General features: G+C 48.3%; 1 protein-coding gene across 5 annotated transcripts; it reads right to left on the bottom strand.

The window, feature by feature from the left end:
* Positions 1–1763: 1763 nt before the first annotated feature.
* Positions 1764–12176, bottom strand: Treml2 (triggering receptor expressed on myeloid cells like 2). 5 transcript variants are annotated; one of them, XM_034636742.2, is made up of 7 exons: positions 12158–12176; positions 11588–11760; positions 9272–9592; positions 8511–8582; positions 5001–5448; positions 3687–3838; positions 1764–3438 (listed from the first exon to the last, which is right to left on the bottom strand). In XM_034636742.2, exons 2-7 carry the CDS (start codon positions 11637–11639, stop codon positions 3359–3361), a joined length of 1125 nt encoding a protein of 374 aa, XP_034492633.1. In that variant the 5' UTR covers positions 11640–11760; positions 12158–12176; the 3' UTR covers positions 1764–3358. The 5 variants fall into 5 exon arrangements, with proteins under 5 accessions (XP_034492633.1, XP_027799325.1, XP_027799326.1 ...); XM_027943524.3 differs by lacking the exon at positions 12158–12176 and having other exon boundaries at positions 11588–12128; XM_027943525.3 differs by lacking the exons at positions 8511–8582; positions 12158–12176 and having other exon boundaries at positions 11588–12125.
* Between the last annotated feature and the right edge of the window lie 8250 nt (positions 12177–20426).

Here is a 20426-nt window from a genome sequence, read left to right as displayed (position 1 = left end):
ACATGCCATCAGTCCTGACGGGGGAGCAGGCACCTGCGCCTCTGTGTGATCCGCGTTGAAAAACCCCATTCAGGGCCAATGGGAGAGTGGCGAATCTGACATTTGTTTGTCAGACTTCACAGAAGGAGTGTGTGCAACCTGTGGGGGCTGGGGCTACTTTATTCGTAGCAACGCTAAGCCCTGCGCAGGGGTAACTGGTCTCAGGAGCCCTGCTCTCTCCCACTGAGGCCAGCAGCATCCCTGGCCTGTCTGGAACCCTGCCAGCCCCGCCTGTCCCTGCCTGACCACTGTGGAGCTGGCTCCCCACCCCCAAGCTCACCTGAGAAGGGTGAGGACAGGAAGGAGACAGAGGCCGGGGATTTGAGGGGAAAGTCCCAGAGGCCACGCAGGCCCATAGGAGCTGGCGAGGTGGACCTAGTTCTATAGTTCCTTCTCAGTGCGCCACATTCCTACCATGGAGTCCCCACGTGTTATGGTTTGGAGGTGAGGTCTCCCCCAAAAGCTCACATGTGAGACAACGCAAGAAGGTTCAGAGGAGACATGATTGGGTTGTGAGAGTCTTAACCCAATCAGTGATCTAATCTCCTGGAGGGATTAACTGGTAACTAAAGTGGTGGGGTGTGGCTGGAGGAGGTGGTTATTGGCCCATGGCTGTGGGTATATATTTGCATCTGGTGAGTGGAGTCTCTCTGCTTCCTGATCACCACGTGAGCTGCTTCCCCTTGCCACCCTCTCCCACCATGACGTTCAGCGTCACTTGGAGCCCAATCAATGGAGCCGACCTTCTGCAGACTAAGACTTCAAATAAAGTATTCCTTCTCTGCAGTTGGCATGCTCAGGTCCTTTAGTCACAGCGGTGGGAAAGCTGACTAAAACGCAGGTTCTCAGGGTAAACAGCTCATGCAGTTTCCCCCCAGTTTCAGGAAGCCCCCAATGTGGTCAGAAAGGACGATTGGTGGTCCCCACACAGCCCTGCCTGAACTCAGGGGACATCTAAAGGCCTCTGCCTGTGTCTAGCACCCACCAGCTGGTACCTCCCTCAGGCCCCTCTGTCCCTCCATAGCCCATTCCAGCAGACCTGCCCACAGCTCCCAGCTGCCAGGGCCTGTCTGGCCTGGGTGCCCCCACTCCCAGGGCCCTGCAGATGTCACTTACCTCCGGATTGCAGCCTGTGCTCCAGGGTTCACATGGGGCTCACGTTTCTGTGAAGCTTGCCTGGCTGGCCTGAGACCACTGGATCCCCAGGTCTCCCACACCCAAAGGACTCCAGCCCTCCGCCCCTGAGTGAAGGCCACACCATGTCACCCCTCTCCTTGAAGCCATGGGCTGACCGAGGCCAGGGCTGACTGCTCTTCCCCAACCTCCCTGCCTCCCCCAGGCTGAGTCGTGGACACGGAATGGACCTGCACATGCCTTGGACCCAGGAAGTGATGGGAGGGTCTTCAAAGCTCATCCCCATCCTCCTTTTCCAGATAAGCAAAAAGATCAGCAAGGGGTGGTGACAGGCCAAGGTCACACTGGGATGAGGGGACGCATGGGGATCTGGACCCCAGCCTTGATCTCAGTGTCACTGCCTCACCAGCCCCAGTCCCTTCGCTCCTCACCAAAGGAGCTGTGTCTCAGGCCCCGACACCCATGTACCGAGGAGACTTGGGGAGAGGATGAAACAGAGAACTGGCGTCACGAGGTCTTAAATGCAAAATGTGAGAAGCAACAGAACCAGAGAAGAACCCGAGGGGCAGGAACATCACGGCATCCACACATTTGCAGTGTTGGTGTCATTTTGTTGTATTTTGAAAACAATCTTGAGAGGTAGGAATTATTGTCCCCTTTCATAAGAGAGGAAAATGAGGCCCAGATAGGGTTAGTGACTTGCTCAGGGTCACACAGTGACAATGGCATCACTGGTCCCCATCCCTGACTCCTTCTCCAGTGCCCTTCCCATCGGGCCTCTCTCTCTGGGAGCTGGTGCCATCAGGACTGTCAGTGATGCTGGCAAAGGGTCACCAGTGGTGGTGGGGTCTCCAGAAGCCATTTTCCCCAGATAAGTTAAGCCCTTCCTAGTCACACGCCAGGGCAGTGGCTCTTAGCAGGTTGCTTGCTGACCAGACTGAGGTCATCGTGTGTGTGTGTGTGTGTTTGTGTGTGTGTGTGTGTGTGTGTGTCTGTCTGTCTGTCTGTCCGTCCGTCCTGGGACCAGTTCTGTCAGTTGCTCAACCTGAATCCTCCTTCTGCCCTCTGCTGGATGAATGGAAGAGGTGTCCCTCTCTGCATTGTCCCCTCTTCTTACAGCCATCCTGTGGTGCTCCTCCAGCTGCCTACCAAGGCCCTAGTTATGTCACCCTCCTGACATGAGGTTTGCGCTCTCACCAGGAGGTCCCTGAGCCAAGGCCAAGGGTACAGATGTCACACTTATCCCTGGTGCTATTCCGGTCACTGCAGGCTGATGGAACCCCTCATCCTTCACTGCGAGATTCCAGGACAGGGGTCTAGACATCGGAGGCCAACTTGGAGCCACGAGCGGAAGGCAGGCTCTGCAGGCCGTGGACCCCTGGCCTGAGGCTTCCTGGGTCCCATTCTGCCTGCGCCTTCCTGGGCCACTTCTCCAGGTCGAGGTAGCTCTGAGTTGTCTTCACTGTGTCACAAGTGAGTCATTATTTTTCCCAGTGGACAGAAGCCCTTTGGGGATGAGGAGGTGACCCCTTACTCTAAACCACAGCCCCTCCACCAGTGTCTGGTGGGTGAGAACCCTCCGCAGACCTGGGGTTTCGAGCACCCCAGGATGGAGGACGGAGGCTGCTGGGTCCTCAGGACCATCTGGGAACTCAGACCTGAAGCCCAGGTGCAGGATCCTGGGGAGAGAGTCCTGAGTTCGGCTTCTGCAGAGGCTGGCCTTCAGCCAAGGGCTCTCAGCTTCCCAAGAGGGGCCAGCGGCAGGTGGCAGTGGTAGGGTGAGGGCTCTTCAGGCTTCTAGGGGGTCAGGGGCCAGCAGCTGCAGCAGGCAGAGGCCCCATCACAGGACACATGGCCAAATGGGAAGCTTTGGACAATTCTGGGATCTGCTAATACCAACCCCTTTGTGGACCCATCCCTTAGTCACTGTCCCTTCTCCTCTTCAGCATGGGACTGTTGGAACATCAGCTGCCTCAGGACTCATGAGCCCCAACTCTTGTCCCCACATGGATGGGGAAATTTGATGAGAACAGAGGACGCTGAGGACCCAGTGGCCCTGGGTGGAAAGAGGGCAGCTTCAGCTGTCCCCCCTCCCCTCAGGACAGTCCCTGGTCTCCATTCCTCATCTGGCCTCCTAGTGTCCCCCTGGGAGAAGATTCCCATCCCGTCATTAAGTGGTCTCAAACTAAGCCGGCTTCCACAGGGGCTCTAGTCTTCTTGGTGGCTCTGCCCAGGCTCCAGCAGAATCATTGCACAGGCTGTAACCTGTAAGAGACGGAGAGATGGGGTGCAGGCCCTGCCCAGAGCCCCTGAGCCCCGGAACCCTGGCTTTGCCTCATTCCTGCAAGGCCATCCCCTTAGGGTGATGCTAGGCCACCTCCTCCCTTGCCAGGTGCCTCATGGTCCTCTCGACTGGACACAGGATGAGGGACCCCTGCCCCCCTCCCGGGACTTGGGGTCACAGCCCCTGGCACAGTTACTCCCTGGAGAGGCTCAGAGGTGGCTCCACTTACTTCCCATGTGTCTCTTCTTCCAAAAGCCATAGACCATGACCATCATCACGGGCGCTGGGAGGAAGGTCAGCACGGCCACCAGCACAGTGGGGTCAGAGTCCGGAGGGGGAGGGCGGGGGGAGACCAGCTCCCCTGTGTGCTCGCTCGCTGCGCTAGAAAGGCCGGACCAGAAAGAAAGCACTTGCCTTCGCCTTTGTGGTCGACGCCTCCCGTCCTGGGGACCAGCTGAGGCAGAAGCTAGTGAGACACCCAGAGTTCCAGGGAGGGCGTCCCCAGGAGGATGGGGCATCTCTCCACCTCAATGCCTCTCCTCTACTATGTCCCCAAATCTGACAATCTGGGAGGAGCAGGACACTAAGAGACTCCCAGCTGTGACTGAAGGAATCAAGATTCTCACTCTCTTCGATGACGGAGACCACCTCTTGTCCCCTTTCTCCTCTGGGTGGAGGCCAGCCTGCACCCCGTCGCCCGCAGCATTTCCATGTACATCAGCGAAACATTTTTGTCCTAAGAACTTTCCTTCCCCACTGGAGCTCTCTATGCCACCCACATCAGGCAGCGGTGCTTGTGACCAACAGTAGCTGGTGTCCACGCTCCGGCTCCCTCGACTTTCCCATAAGTGACACTGGATCCAGAGTCCCCCACCATATTAAGTTTTCACGTGGGCACGAGAGTAACTGGCACCTCCCCTTCCCTGTTCCTCTTCCCCACCCACACTCCAGTGTTCCAAACAAGATGTCAGTCTTTATCTCAGAGTCGGCTTCTGGGGGACCCATATTAAAGTATCCCCCATTTCCCACTTTCTATCCCTTTACTCTAGCCTGGCACAGTGAGGCACGCCTGTTATCACAGTGTCTCAGGAGGCTGAGGCAGGAGGATCACAAGTTTGAGGCCAGCCTAGGTAACTTAGCAAGACCCTCAGCGACTTAATGAGACCCTGTCTCAAAATTAAAAATTAAAAAAGGGACTGAGGACGTAGATCAGTGGCAAAGCCTCCCTGGGTTCAATCTGCAAGGATTAAAAAAAAAAAATACCTACTCCCTTCCTGTGTCCTTCCCTTCTACTGTCACCCAGACTCTTCAGGAGACTCGGTCCTGCTGCTCATCCCCACTGCCTTCCTTTATGTCCCCTCCAGTCACCCACCTCCCATAATAGCAGCAGTCCACACTGAGGTCCTGGGGAGCAAAAGGGGAAGGTCACCCTGATGTGGGTAGCATAGAGAGCTCCAGTGGGGATGGAACAACAGCTGCCCTGAGGTCTGTTCAGGGCCCACAAGCTGGGGTCACATGTAGGGAAATGTCACCCGACAGGTACCTGAATGAGGGTAATTGGTTGTGGCATATTCCCGTGGTGGGCGAGTGGCTGCTGTGGTACCCGGATGTGGTGGAGATGGATGTAGGGATGGCAGGAGAGGCTCTGGCATCACTGGGAGATACTGTCACCCGTGGGGGTCCCATGGTCTTTGTGGGTCCCGTGGTCTTCGTGGGTCCCGTGGTCTTTGTGGGTCCCCTGGTCTTCGTGGGTCCCGTGGTGATGGCTCTGGTACTGATGAAGCTGTAGCTGGTCACAGAGGTTGGCCCGGTGGTCCCTGAGGCAGTGGAGGGCAAGAGTCTGGCCAAGGTGAGGAGTCTAGGTATAAACAGGGTTGTGCTGGAAGTGGAAGAGGTGTCAGGGTCTGAGGTGGGTGCTGGTCCCGTCGTGAGAACCCGACCCTTGAGGATGTCCAGACGTGTGAGAGGAGAGCTCCTCTGAGTCGTGAGGGCTGCAGGACCAGAGAGGGAGGAATGTCAGGCCTAGCCCAGGGCCTTGGTGTGGGGAGCAGATTTTGGCAGCCCACACAGTTGTCCAGGTGCTGAAGGGAAGTCCTGTCCTCCTTGGCCCTGGGCCTAGGATTCTGAGTGTTTGCTCAGAGGGCAGTGTCAGGAAGGAGGCATAGCAAAGAAGGGAGAGACTTATGTGATCTCTTCAGCCTCCCCACTCAGGTCACCTGTTCCCTGGGGACAGCACCACCCGTTCCCACCTCTCTTGTCACTTCCCGGGCCCTCCTCATTCCTGTGGGTTAGAGAGATCTCTATAACATGATGTTGAACAGAGACAATTCCAGCTACCCCGTAACTGTCCATTAAGGTCCAGAGATGAGGACAGGGGGGTATCAAGGGCCTCAAGTTCCAGAGAAAGCCACCAACAGCCAACACCTTCTGTGAGGGCTTCACACACCAGGACTGATCCTGCTCCCCTCGCCCATCAACGCAGCTCTTTACCACCCCGTTTTCCCAAAGAAGTCTGGAGTTTGGATGGCAGGTGACGGGGAGAAGCCACCAAGCCTTGATCTGGTGGGTCTTGTTGAGTCTGCCTCATCAGAGACAATCAGAGAGAGGCTGCTGCACCCACCACTGTGCACAGAAAGGAGGCCTCCCCGAGGACCATGGTCACGGGCCAGATGGCTGAGCTTGAGCCATTTTTCTGGGTAAATGGAACCAGAAGCAGCAGCGTGGCTGAGGGTGGCATGGAAGAAGACCTGGTGCCCCACAGTTATGCTCAGAGGTAAAGACATCCCCAAAGAACCCTCTGAAAGCTCTCACGTTGGTGCCTTAGGAGAGCCGGCATGTGGACACCCACCTTGGAGAGGGTCTTAAAGGGTGGCAGAAAAATGACTGACAGCCAGCAGAGCCGACTTCTCCAATGGCCTGCTAAGTCTCACCAATTCCCTCTCTCATTCCTACTGCAGTACCCCAAATTTCCTCCAGGAGGCGCCCCACCATTCCAACCTCCCAAGAGGAGGCAGCAGACAAGGTGAGAGCATTTTCCCTGGTTCAGACCCAACAGGAAATGGGGATGCAGCCGCTGAGTTTGGGGACCAGGGAAGGGGGGATGGTAAATTTCACAACTGGCTGTTCTCTCCAGGCTCTTTGGGAGGCTCTTCACCCTTTCCTACCTTAGAAATGTGGGCGGGGGTGGCCTCACAGCTCGGTTCTTGGTGCTACCCTCCCAAGGGAGAGCTTTGTATCCCCCTGACTTGTTTTAAACACGTTTACTGAAATATAATTCACATTCCATACAATACACCCGTTCTATCATTTTTAGTCTTTCAAGTTGTATGACCATCACCACAGTCGGCTTTAGAACATTCCCATCATCTCAGAAAGAAGCCCTTTAATCTCAAGTGGTCACCCCCAATCTCCTTCCTCTCCCCAGCCCTAAGTAACCACCAATGTACCTTCCATCACTGTGGATTTCTTCAGTCCTCTTGACTTTAAACAGTGCCCTTACAGAGACACTTTCAAGTATACACCCCAGCTGTCACCTGTCACTAGCACCCCAGGCTGACAGATTGGCTATCTGCTCTGTATCTGCACCTAGGCTTCTAGGAAGTATCTTAAACTTGGCATGATAAAATGGAGCTTTTCTACTATTTATTTATTTATTTATTTATGGTACTGGGGATTGAACTCAGGGGCCCTCGACCACTGAACCACATCCCCAGCCCTATTTTGTATTTTATTTAGAGACAAGGTCTCACTGAATTGCTTAGCACCTCGCTTTTGCTGAGGCTGGCTTTGAACTCTCAATCCTCCTGCCTCAGCTTCTTCTGGAGCCGCTGGGATTACAGGTGTGCACCACCATGCCCATCCCTATTTTATATATATATATATATATATATATATATATATATATATATATATATATATATAATTATTATTATTATTATTATTATTATTATTGACAGGGTCTCACTGAGCTGCTTACCACTTCGCTTTTGCTGAGGCTGCCTTTGAACTTGTGAACCTCCTGCCTCAAGCTGCTGAGATTACAGGCAAAATAGAGCTCTTGAGTTTTCTCCTAATTCTTCTTTCAGATTTACTAATTTCTGCTTCAGAATTACTCTACCCAGTAGGTGACACCATCTTCCAACTACTGATAAAATAGAAAAACTTGGAGTCATCCTTGATTTTTCTCTCCCTATTTTTTGGGGGGGGACACTGATGATTGAACGCAGGGATGCTTTACCACTGAGCACATCCCCAGTCCTTTATTTTTTATTTTGAGACAGCTTCTTTTTAAGATGCTGAGGTTGGCTTTGAACTTGGTGATCCTCTAGCTTCAGCCTCCTGAGTTACTGGGATTACAGGTGCATCACCATGCCCAGCTTGATCATTTTCTTTTCCTCGCCTCCACTTGAGCAAATCCTGTCCTGCCTCCAAAACATACACTTGGGCAGAGAGTTTAAAAAACATAGATTTGAGCCCCTCCACTTCTCTCATCTCCAGCACCCACATCCCATTTCAGGCCACTGTGATTTCCAGCCAGACACCCACCGCAGTCTCTCTGGTTCTGCTCATATCCTTCCATCCTCAATAAACAGCCATCGTCATCTTAAAAACAAGCCACAACACATATATATTCCTACTGTACTTGGAATAAAACCCCAACTCCATGTCATGGAATTCAGGCTGCTCCTTGACTCTGCAGCATCAGATCCTGAATAAAAGCAGCCAAATATTATGAAATTTACTCTCCACCCCTCATTGCTCCCCTGACCCAACTGCCCCACATTCAATATGGACCAGCCACACAGGCCACGCTCCTTCTCACCTCAGGGACTTTGCTCATGTTTCTCTCTCCAGAGAAGGCCCTTCCAAGCACTCAGATGTCAACAGGCTGGAGGGGCCCGATCATTCAGGGTTCTGCTTGATGGCATCTGCTCAGGGAGGTGTCTTCTGATCCTCAGGACATCCCCTATCTCTGAGTTACTTTCTAGTTCATCACATTTCTTAGGGACATTTATTGTTACCTGAAATCATTTATCTGATGAGGTATTGTTACCTGGCCTCCCTCCTAGGGCAGGACTGTGGCTGGTTCTGCTCACCACTGTATTCCCAGAACCTAGAACAGTGCCTAAAACACATCATAGGGGCTCAGTGAATAGATGTTGAACAGAGGTCTGAAGAAAACAAAGCAGAGTCCTGGGTTCAAATCTCCTCTCTGCTGCCTGTTAATTCCGTGTCCCAGGGCAAGGTCAGAGCCATGGAGAGTTTTTTAGATCTCATTTTTTTCATCTTGTAAAATGAACTAGCCAGATATGGTGCACTCTGTGATCCCAGCGACACAGAAAGCTAAAGTAAGAGGATCATAAATTGGAGACCAGTCTCAGCAAATTAGTAAGAGAATCTCAAAACAATTTTTTTTTTTAAGTATCAGGAATGTAACTCAGTGGGAGAGCACTTGCCTAGCGTGTGTGAGGCCCTGGGTTCAATCCCCAGTACTATATATATATATATATATATATATATATATATATATATATATATATATATATATATATATGATGAATGGCTATTTATTTCCCAAATAAGTTCACTTTAGTCTTGGGGTAGGGGCTGTGGGGAGGAGGGTGCTGGGCATTGAACCCAGGGTGCATATATATATCTCAACAATAATGCCCATAATCTGTTTATGGATTATGATTCCTATTCTGTTGGATGTTAGTGGAGGACACACACGCACACACTCACACTCACACACATGCGCACACACCGCATGTGCGCATGTGCGGGCCATCGCAGTGCCCTGGAAGGCCTGCTTACCTGGAGACACTTCCAGCTGGATGCCCATCATGGGGTAGAGGATCCCGGAGCTGTTGCGCATGCACCAATACCGGCCCGAGTCCTGGCGCTTGAGGGCCCCCATGGTGATGTTGACCACCTTGGCCTGGACGTCGTCTTGCAGCAGGTAACCCGGCCCCTTCACCCAGACCCGGGCAAATCCAGGCTCACACCTCCTCTTCCTGACCTTGCACCAAACCTTGCCCTCCACGCGGTTTTTGCGGCCCTTGTAGGAGCACTGCACAGACAGGGTCTCCCCTTCCAGGTGCTGCACTTTGTTGTACACGCTCTCAGCGGGGAGACCTGGGGAGACACAACCCGCTGAGCAAGGTCTGGAGAGAGAGGAGCTGAATGCACCTTGAACCTCCGCGCCCCAGCCAAAGGTGAAGGAGGGCCTCCGCTGCCCCTCCTCCACTCTAGAGCTCCCCCCTCTGATGCAGGAGATGCACAGGCCTGCCGACAGCTGGCTCCCCGTCTGTGGGGGAGGCTGACCTGTCCTTCAGGGAGTACCCAGGCTAATGCAGGAAATTCAGCCCTAATGTTGGGAGCTCCATCAGACACAGCCCCTCCTTCACGGTATTTTCTAGTCTTCAGAGATTCCTGGTCTTTTAGGAAAGACCCAGATGCCACCTCCATGAGACAGATGCTCATGCATAATGACAAGTCTTAAGTCTGGAAATTCAAAACACAAACCACTGAGGTAGATAAGAAAGTCCAATATTTGGGGGGAAAATGACGAGTAGCTATTTATTTCCCAAACAGGTTCATTTTAGTCTTGGAGTGGAGGCTGTGGGGAGGAGGGTGTGGGCATTGAACCCAGGGCCTCATGCATGCCAGGCAAGAGATCTACCGCTGAGCTACAACCCCACCCCCATTGCAGCCGCCTTTTAAATACCGTGTGACCTTCGTTCATTCTAAGTGGCATTTAATTTTTAAATATTCTAGTTACATAAAACCTAAAGACCAAGTATGCCCACATACGCAAATAAACTCTCAAGAATTTTGCAATTATTCACTGCTTGTTTACAATATCTTAAATACTGTGCCTGGAGAGAAAATGTGGTTTGAGTCCTTCATAATCCATGGTATGGTGGAGAGGACTTGGGACACAGGGAGGGCCTGTGTAAGTTCAGCATTTTCTCCTCTAACAGTTGCACCCCAGAACCTTACACACACACACACACACACACACGCATGCACACACACACACACACACACACACACACTTATCTGAAGTAAGATAGAACACAGAGTCAAAATGAGACATGGGTGAAAACCCTATTTTAACTGCTTAACTCTCTGAGCAGTTCATTTAGCATCTCTGTTTCTCCATCTGTCAAGTGAGAATAATGTCACTCCCCTCAAAGCCTGCTGTGAGAAAGATGCCCCATGGGAGTGCCTTGAACACAGTAAGTGCTCAATGCATGCACACTTCCTGCTCTCAAATGCAGGTTGTTCCAGCTTTCCCCAGAGGAGCCCAGAGCATGATGGTTAAGGGCCCAGAACCCCAGACATCTGTTCCAGTTTCCAACCCAACTGCCAAGCTGAGGCTCTGAGTAAACTAGTGCTTTCTCCAAACAACACTTTGACCCTTGAAAACTAAACACAACGATCCAACTCAGTTATTCAGCGAGGGAGCCTGGGACTTCCTAGCCCAGGAGAGAAACCCTTCTGCCCAAGGGTGGTGCATTTTTGCCTACACTACCTCTCCTCTCACAGGAGGTGAGAGCAGACTTTGCCAACCCTCCCCATGCCCAGAACAGAACAGGAAATGGTAATTTGGTCGCCTTGGCAGCAAGGGAGGCAGGAATGGGTGAGGCCCCTTCAAAGGCGTTAGTAGCCATGGCTGGGCGAGGCCTTCAGGGATTGGCTCCCTTCAGGACAGCACCAAGGGACCGGATGCCGCGTCAGCATTCCGAGAAAGAGTGAGTTCAAAGAGAATTTATGAAGCAATGGGCTCCTGTCAGTCACAACCTTCCTGACAGAGGCCAAGCAAAGAAGGCCAGGGGATCAAGGGTCCCTGGTTCTGGGTCCCAGGGGAGCCTAGGAACACAGGGGCCAATGAGAGGGTCCAAAGCTTCACCCCAGCTCCCGCATGAGGGCTTAGCTCTGCCTGGTGCCAGATATCAGGATGGAACATTCTTACGTGTCTGCCAAGGACCTACTAAGCCAACCCAACCTCCTACCCCTCCCCCAACTCACAAATATTCAGACAATTGGGCAAGGACAAGCAGAGCCCAGGGGACAGGAAAAGCTCAGCATCCCCCCCTCAAGTCAGCACCCCCCCATTCCTCTCACCTGAGGTGCAGTCCTGTAGCCATAGCAGCAGCAGCAGGAACATGGGGGCCATGCTCCATCAGATGGGCAGTCAGAGGCCCAGCAAGGGGCCAGGGCACCTGGGGGATCCAAGGTGAGGGCCCAGGCCGACGCAGGACGTGCCACCTGGGTCTACCAGGGAAGGACCTTGGGTTCTAAAAGTGAAGTTGCCCATTTAGGGAAGTGAGGGAGTGTGGGACCCACTGCCACCAGCAGACCGCAGGGGCCCAAGGAGCCTATCGCAAGAGCGGCACTGGTGGCTGTTTCCGCCCTCTTCCTCAGAACTTCAAGCAGGTGTGGCTGCTCCACCCAGTTGGGGGCCCCCAACACTGGGAGGGCTCACAGAATCAGACAGCTCGGCTGCCCTCCCTGGGTTTTCCCCGGAAACCGTCCCCTAATCAGAGGCAGGAGATCCAGGTAGAGGCTGCTGCACGGATTCTGGATCCTCTGGTACAGACTTTCCCGGAATCCTCCAGGCTGGGACGCAGGGACAGAGGCCTCTGGCTGAACCCTAGACACACATTCACGAGGAGCTCTTGCACACTCACTTACACTCACTGTCTTGCACACTCCCGTTCACTCGCTCATTCATTCATTGTTCCGTGGCCCCGCCTCTCCTCGCAGACTCCACCCGCATGTCATTTCTGTTCACTGGTGCAGATAACCTCTTCAGGCTCACGTGCAATCTTATTTTTGTCATGGGGAGGAAATGATGCAAATTGTAAGATTCAGAGAAGAACATTTGGGTTCGGGAAGAGGTTCCTGTGCTCTGATGCATGAGAGTACACGTGCTCTCTCTCTCTCTCTCTCTCTCTCTCTCTCTCACACACACACACACACACACACACTGTCTCTCTTCCTCTCTCTGCCTCTACTCCAGTAATCTCTACTCACTAGCTCTCTCTAGACCCCCCACTCCCTCTTGCAGGCTTCCTAAAGACACCACAAGGCTTCCCCTCACCCTCCTCCTTTCCAAACAGCTCACCCCACAGCCCCTTCCTCCCCTGCCCTTTCCCTGCCAGCACACAGGCAGGCCCCCACAGCTTCCTGCCCCTGCCCTATCTCACCTCCACAGGCGCCCGGCTCCAGATGAAATGACCCAGCATTTGGCCCATGACTCCACCCTTCACTTCGTCTCCCAGAAAGAGAACCAAAAGGATCGGCTCTCACATCCTGTAGCCATGTCATCTGCTCTGCTGGGTTGCAGGGACCAAGGTGGATCCCCAGGATCATGTGTCCTCCAGGTACCCACCTGGGCCACCTTGCTTCTCCTTACGTGGGACTCAGCAGCAAGTCTCCAGCTTGCATGGCCCAAGTCTTAACCTGAGCTTGAACCCCCAGATCCCAAACCAAAGAATTTTTGTTTTTGCTGACTCCAAACTTTTACTGTCTGTTAACTCTCTCATTTATTAATCCATTTATTCTTCCAACCTCATTGCTGTTCCTGGGGTTAGGCACTGGGGGTACAGGAAGGAGATTCAGTTGTCACTTCAAACCTCCCGGCTAACAGGAGATGTGTTATATTTTCCTTACACATCCTGCCCTTCCCAATACCTTTTGCCAAGTCCTCAGACCCCTGGTTCAGAGGTTGTCTTTCTCTCCAACACACATGCTGTTTTCCTTCCATCAGGACAAGTGGCTTCAGGAGTGGGGGATGTCACGTACCTGAATCAATATTTCCACTAAGCCCCTAAGTCCTGCTCTGAGTGGGGCATTGTGACAAGTGTGACCCTGGGGGTAGTTGTAAGTATTTATCAAAATCTCTAGAAGTTTGTATACATTAGATGTCTGTGTACAAAATAATTTAACATAGCATTATTTTTTCTTTACATTTATTTTTCTGATCAAAAAATGTAAGGTCTAATATTATTATTAGAATATATAAATATAAAATAATCTTCACCCTTTTCAAGGGAAACTTCTTAGAGTTGGACAAACCCATTAGGACTCATATCCACTACCACGGTTGAGATAGAAAAGAGTTCCATCACCCCCAGAAGTTTCCCGGTGCCCCTCAAAAGCCAGCCCCGGCCAACACTGATCTGGTGCGTTTTTTCATACAGTTTTTTTCTTCCGTGGAATGAAAATCATATAGTTTTCTTTAGATGAAATCCAATATATAACTTTATGGATCATATTTTCATCATATCAAAGAAATCTTTATTTAACCCAAGGTCACAAAGCTTTTTAATAGCTTTTTGAGATAAAATTCATATAATATGAAATCGACCCCTTGAGAGTGTACAGTTCTGATTTTTCAGGGACTTCTGGCAAGATGGCTTAGCAGAGGTGCCAGACGGCTTCCCACCCACAAAGAGGGACCTCAGCAAGGAATCAACAGTTTCTGACAAGAACATTTAGAGGAGAACGCTGGAGTGCCATGCGGATAATATGGAGAAGCTGTGGATCGTGGCCTTATAAAGAAGGGAGGGAAGTGCCTTGTGTCTTCCACGATAGGGAAAAGGCAAGCGGGAGGACCCCAGTGGTCCCCACTGATGCCACAGACACCTGAGGTTTCACCCGGGGAGTCCTGAGCCCCGAACCCAGCTGGGGAGCTGACATGAGTGTCCACCTCTACCTTGGCCCAGAGAGGGAGCCCAGTCCATGCTGCACCTTCTTTCAACCTGGCTGATGCTGCATGGCGCCATTTTGAAGCTAAACACCCCCCCCCGCCCCCATGTCCCTAGCCCTGCTGCATGCCCCACACCACTCCCACTCTGGGCCTGCTGGAGGAGCTCCACCCCACATAACCCTCAGGATCTGACAGGTGCCCTGGGCCCACCAGAGCGGCTCTGACCCCACCCAGCCCCCAGAAACTGATGGGTGCCCCGTACCCACAGCAAAACACACCATGCCAGAGTCACAGGCACACCCACACCCACAGGCATCACTGATTTCAGAGGAGAAGCGGCAGGAGGACTATACCACCATGCCCACCCAGAACTGCCACCAACGAACGTAGCCTACTCAGCAGCACCCAAGACACATCTCCAGGGGAAAAGTCTCACTCCAACCTGTGGTTTTGGTAAGTGCATCCCAAAGACCTATGAGTCAAGGCTTGATCTCCAGCCCGTGGTGCCCCCGGAAGGTGGTGGGACCTCTAAGAGGTGGGGCCTGGTCCCCAAGTTATACTCTCAAAGGGGATATTGAGACCCAGGCCCTTCCTCTGTTTTTTCCCTTCTCAGCACCATGATGTGAGCAACTTCTGCCACACACTCCCCACCATGATGTACTGACTTGCCACAGGCTCAAAGGCCAAGGGACAAGTGATGAAGTTTCAAATCCTCTGAAACTGTGAGCCAAAATAAACCTTTCCTCCTTATAAGTTGTTTCTCTCCAGTATTTTGTCACAGTGATGGAAATCTGATTAATACACATACCAAAAACAAACAAACAAACAAAAATCCTATAAAACTGGTAGAGACAAGTGAGCCACCAGATATGCGAATATCAACTAAAGGATGTCCAAATTAAGAAAAAGCAAATTAACATGACTCCTCCAAAGAAAAGCAATAATTCTCTAGCAATAGATTTCCCCTTCCCCCAAAAAAAGAAATTGGAAAAAAATGTTTGAAAAATAATCCAAAATAATAATTGCAAATAAATGCAACAAAATATAAGCGAATCAGATAATTCAATAAAGTTCATGATCTGAGAGAAAAATTAGTGAAGACATCTGTATTATAAAAATGAACTAAACAGACATCTTGGAGCTGCAGAACTCAATAAGTGAAATGAAAGTATGATTGAAAAGCTCAACAAGAGACTACATCAAGCAAAAGGGAGAATTTCTGAACTCGAAGACTGGTCTTTAAAATAACACCAGCCAGACAAATAAATAAATAAAAGACAAAGAAAGCCTACAAAGTTTCTACAACACTATTAAGCAAACATTCACATTATAGGAGAAGGCATAGAATTATAGGGGAAGGGCATGAAAATTAATGAGACTTATTTTGTGACCTAATATATTGTCACAAGAAACTTTAGGGAAAAGGTATAGAAAAATGATTTAACAAAATAATGACTGAAATTTTCCCAAATCCTGAGAGAGAGAGAGAGAGAAAGAGAGAGAGAGAGAGAGAGAGAGAGAGAGAGAAATCCAGATCCAAGAAGCCCAAAGAACCCTAAACAGATTTGATGAGAAATATTCTCTTCAAGGTATACTATAATCAAAATTCCAGGACATTGACATTCTAAAAACAAAACCCAAAAATCAGATAAAATTATACATTAGACCAAGTGGACCTCACAGACATTTATAGAACATTTCATCCAACAGCTAGAGAATACACATTTTTCTCATCAGCACATGAAATATCCCCCAGGGGGAAAAAAAAACACATAATAGGATACAAAATTAGTCTCAACTTTTTTAAAAAAAAATTTAAATCATACCATGTATCTTCTCTGAAAACAGTGGAACAAAACTAGAAATCACAGCAAGAGGAACTTGAAATTGTACAAATATATAGAAATTGTTTTTGAGTAATCAATAGGTCAACAAAGAAAAGGAAAATTTTAAATGTCTTGAAACAAAATAGAAACACAACATACCCAAACCTACAGGACACAGCAAAAACAGCACCATGTGGAAGTTTATAGCAATAAGCACCTACACCAAAAAATAAAAAGATTTCAAATAAACAACAATGCAATTCAAGGAACTGTAAAAGTAAAAACAAACTCAAAAGTAGTACCAGGAAAGAAAAACAATGATCAGAGCAGAAATAAATGAAATAAAGACTTTAAAACAATACAAAAGACAAGAAACAGAAGAGTAGGTTTTTCTTGAAAAAAAAAAAAGATAAACAAAATTTTTAAATCTTTTGATAAAGTCACCAAGAAAAAAAGAGACAAGACCCAAATAAATAAAATCAGGGATGAAAATGAAGACTTTACGACCAATACCACGGAAATACCAAGGACCTTAAGGATTGCTATGGACAACATAATCCAATAAATTAGAAAACCTAGAAGAAATGAATAAGTCTCAGACCTACAACCTTCCAAAATTGGACCCTAAAGGTATAGAAAACCTGAATGAGCCAATGACAAGTAACAAGGTTGAATCAGTAATAAAAAGGCTCTCAACAGGATGTGGAGAAAAGGGAACAAGTTTACACTGATTGGTGCTATTGCAAACTAGTCCAACCGCTATGGACATCAGTATAGAGGGTCCTCAAAGACTAGGCACGGAACCACCATGTGACCCAGCTATACCACTCCTCAGTATTTATCCTAAAGAATTAACGTCATCACACTCCAGTGATACATGCATACCCATATTTGTAGCAGCACAATCCACAATAATCTAACTATGGAACCAGCCTAGGTGCCCATCAACAGATGCATGGATTTTAAAAATGTGATATAGATAGATAGATAGATAGATAGATAGATAATGTATATGCGTGCGCGCACACACACACACATATAATGGAATTTTATTCATCCATTAAGAAAAATGAAATTATGTCATTTGCAAGAAAATGGATGGAACTAGAGAACATTATGTTAAGCAAAATACACCAAACTCAAAAGGTTAAGAGTCCTGTTTTTTTTCTCTCATATGTGGAAGCCAGAAAGGAAAAGGGAAAGGAAAAGAGGGGCTGGGGTTGTGGCTCAGTGGTAGAGTGCTTGCCTCAAATATATGAGGCACTGGGTTTGATTTCAGCACCACATATAAATAAATGAATAAAATGAAGGTCCAACAACTACTAAAAAAAAATTTTTTTTAAAGAAAGAAAGAAAAAAGGAAAAGAAAGGTGGGGTGTGGGGGGGGGGTGTCTCATGAACATTAAAGGGAGATCAGTAGAGGAAAGGGACCAAGGTAGAGAGGAAGAGGGGAAACGAAGTAACAATTGGCCAAATTATATTGTGTATTGTGTGCATACGAATATGTCATAACGAATCCAATCAGTAGGTACAAATATAATGCACCAATAAAAAAAATAAGAAGCAAAGTACACAGGTGCATGCCTATAATCTCAGCGGCTTGGGAGCCTATGGCAGGAGGGTCATGAGTTCAAAGCCAGCCTCAGCAACTTAGTGAAGTCCTAAGCTACTCAGTGAGACTCTGTCTCCAAATAAAATACAAAAAGCTGGTCGTGTAGGTCAGTGGTTAAATATCTCTGGGTTCTATCCCTGGTACCAAAAAAAAAAAAAAAAAAATTGGAAAGAAATCTCTCAACAAATTGCACAAGTCAGTAGTTCTTAATATATTCACTAAGGTGTACAACCATCACCATGATCCAATGTTATTTTATTTACCTATTATTTATTCTTCTATTTTGCATTTTTTTAACTAGAGATTGAACCCAGGGGCGCTTAACCACTGAGCCACATCCCTAGACCTTTTTATTTTTTTATTTTGAGACAGGATCTCACCAAATTGCTTAGGGCCTCACTAAATTGCTGAGGCTGGCTTTGAACTTGAGATTCTCCTGCCTTAGCCTCCTAAGACACTGAGATTATAGACATGAGCCACAACACCAGTCCTCCAATTTTAGAACATTTTTATCACCCCTAAAACAAACCCCATGTCCGTCAGCAGTAACACTGTGTATTGGTTTCCTATTCCTGAGAATGGGATGGCAGGAAACTGATTTATGATCTCAAAAGTTCTGGAGGCAATAAATCTAAAACCAGTATCCCTAAACCAAGATTAAAGTGACAGGTGGGCGGTCCCTCCAGAGCTCTAGGGGAGAATCATTCCTTGCTTCTTGTAGCTTCCAGCGGCTGCAAGCATTCCTCAGCATGGGACTCTGTGATTCTAATCTTCAAAGCACACAGCTTCACACCTCTGCCCCATCTTCATATCTCCTCTGAATCTCCCTCTGAAATCTCCCTCTGCCTCCTCTTAGAAGGACACATGTGATTGCGTTTGTTTCCTATCCACATAATCCAGAATAATCTCCCCATCTCAAGATCCTTAACTTGTCTAGAGTGGTGGCACATGTGTACTCCCAGAGGCTGAGGCAGGAGGGTCACAGGTTCAAAGCCAGCCTCAGTAACTTACGAAGACCCCTGTCTCAAAATTTTAAAAATTTTAAAAAATGGCTGGGGATGTGGCCTAGTGATAAAGCGCCTCTGGCTAAGATCCTTAACTTAACAACATCAGCGTGTGATATTACCACACAGGTGATATTCACAGGTTCCAGAGATGAGGACATAGATAACATTACAGGACCATTTTTCTGTTTATGAAGTTCCCCATTCCTGCAGACCTAGGCAGCCATCAATCTACTTTCTTTCTTTCTTTTTTTAATAGATTCACCTCTTTTCAACATTTCATGAAAACATAATTTAACAATATATGTTCCTTGTGACTGGCTTCTCTCATTGAGCAAAATGTTTTTAAGGTTTCTCTATTTGCTGGACTAGTTATATAAACACTTCCTTTTAATGGATGGATCATAGTCTATTATGTGAGGATATTTTGTTTGTTTGTTCATTTATCAGTTGCCGGACATTTGATTTATTTCCATTCTTGAGCTATATGAGCATGTGCTCCTATAAGCATTAGTGAACAAGTTTTTGCGTAGACATGTGTTTTCATTTCTCTTTGCTGTATAGCCAAGAGTCATATGGCAACTCTATGTTTACCACTTTGAGAAAAAGAAAAATAGTTTTCCAAACTGATTGCACCATTTCTCCACACTGACTAGCAATGTATCAGGGGTCTAATTTCTCCAGAACCTTTCCAACATGTGCATCGTCTGTCCTTTTGTTGACAGTAACCCTGGTAGATGTGCAATACTAGCTTTTTGTTATTATTTGCACTCACTTAATAAGTACTGATGCTGAATAGCTTCGTGTACTTATTGCTTATTTGTATATCTTTGGAGAAATGTCTATTCAAATTTATTGCTCCCCTTACCCTCGCCCTACTGGTATTGAACCCATGCCTTCCAGCATGGTAGGCATGTCCCCTACCACTGAGCTACATCCCCAAACCCTTTTAAATTTTATTTTGAGACAAGGTCCTGCCAAGTTTCCCAGGCTGGCCTAGAATATGTGTTTCTCCTGCCTCAGCCTCCTGAGTAGCTGGGACTGCAGACATGGGCTCCCATGCCCAGTCCATTGCTCATTTTTAAATCGATTATTTTTATTTTCAGTCCTTGGGGGGAAAAAAAGTGGTGGCCCATCCTTCTGGGTTCCATTCTTTCACGTGGGAAATTCACTGTAGTTCACATTGGTGCTATTTTGAAGATATTTTCTGACTTCAGTTCTCAGGAGTTTAATCATAGTGTGTGATGTTGTGGATTTATTTGGGCTTATTCTACTAGAGGCTAAACCAGGGTCTGAGATCAGTAAGTGTCTATCTGTTGCCAAATACGGGAAGTTTTAAGGCATTTCTTTGAGTATTTTTCAGTCCTACTCTGGCTCTCCACTCTTTCTGGATCCCATGTGGCCTCTTGTTACTATCCTACAAATCACTGAGGTTATGTTCATTTTTTTTCTCTCCTTCTACTTTTTTTCTCTTGTTTCAGATTGGATCAGTTTTATTGGTCTATCTTCAAGTTCACTAATTCTACCCTCGGTCATTTCCACTCTCCTATGAAGCCCATCTAATAAGCTTCGCACTTTCATTTATATATTTTTAGTCCCCCAATTTCCTTCTGTTACTGTTATCGATTTCTAATTGAACTCTAAAAACCTCTTTTCAACATTTATTTGTTCTGGTTTGGTTTGGGGTTTGTTCTTCCTTTTTTATGATATAGAGTTTTATACTTTTGTCAAATCTCTCTGCCTTCTCTATGGCTCCTGCCTCTCTTCTATGCATCCCTGCACTTATGCAGTTATTTCTTTCTTCTTT

The sequence above is a fragment of the Marmota flaviventris genome, chromosome 6 (genome assembly GCF_047511675.1).
Source record: "Marmota flaviventris isolate mMarFla1 chromosome 6, mMarFla1.hap1, whole genome shotgun sequence".
Taxonomy (NCBI): domain Eukaryota; kingdom Metazoa; phylum Chordata; class Mammalia; order Rodentia; family Sciuridae; genus Marmota; species Marmota flaviventris.
Note: the sequence above shows the minus strand (reverse complement) of the source record. Positions and strands in the feature narration are given on the sequence as shown.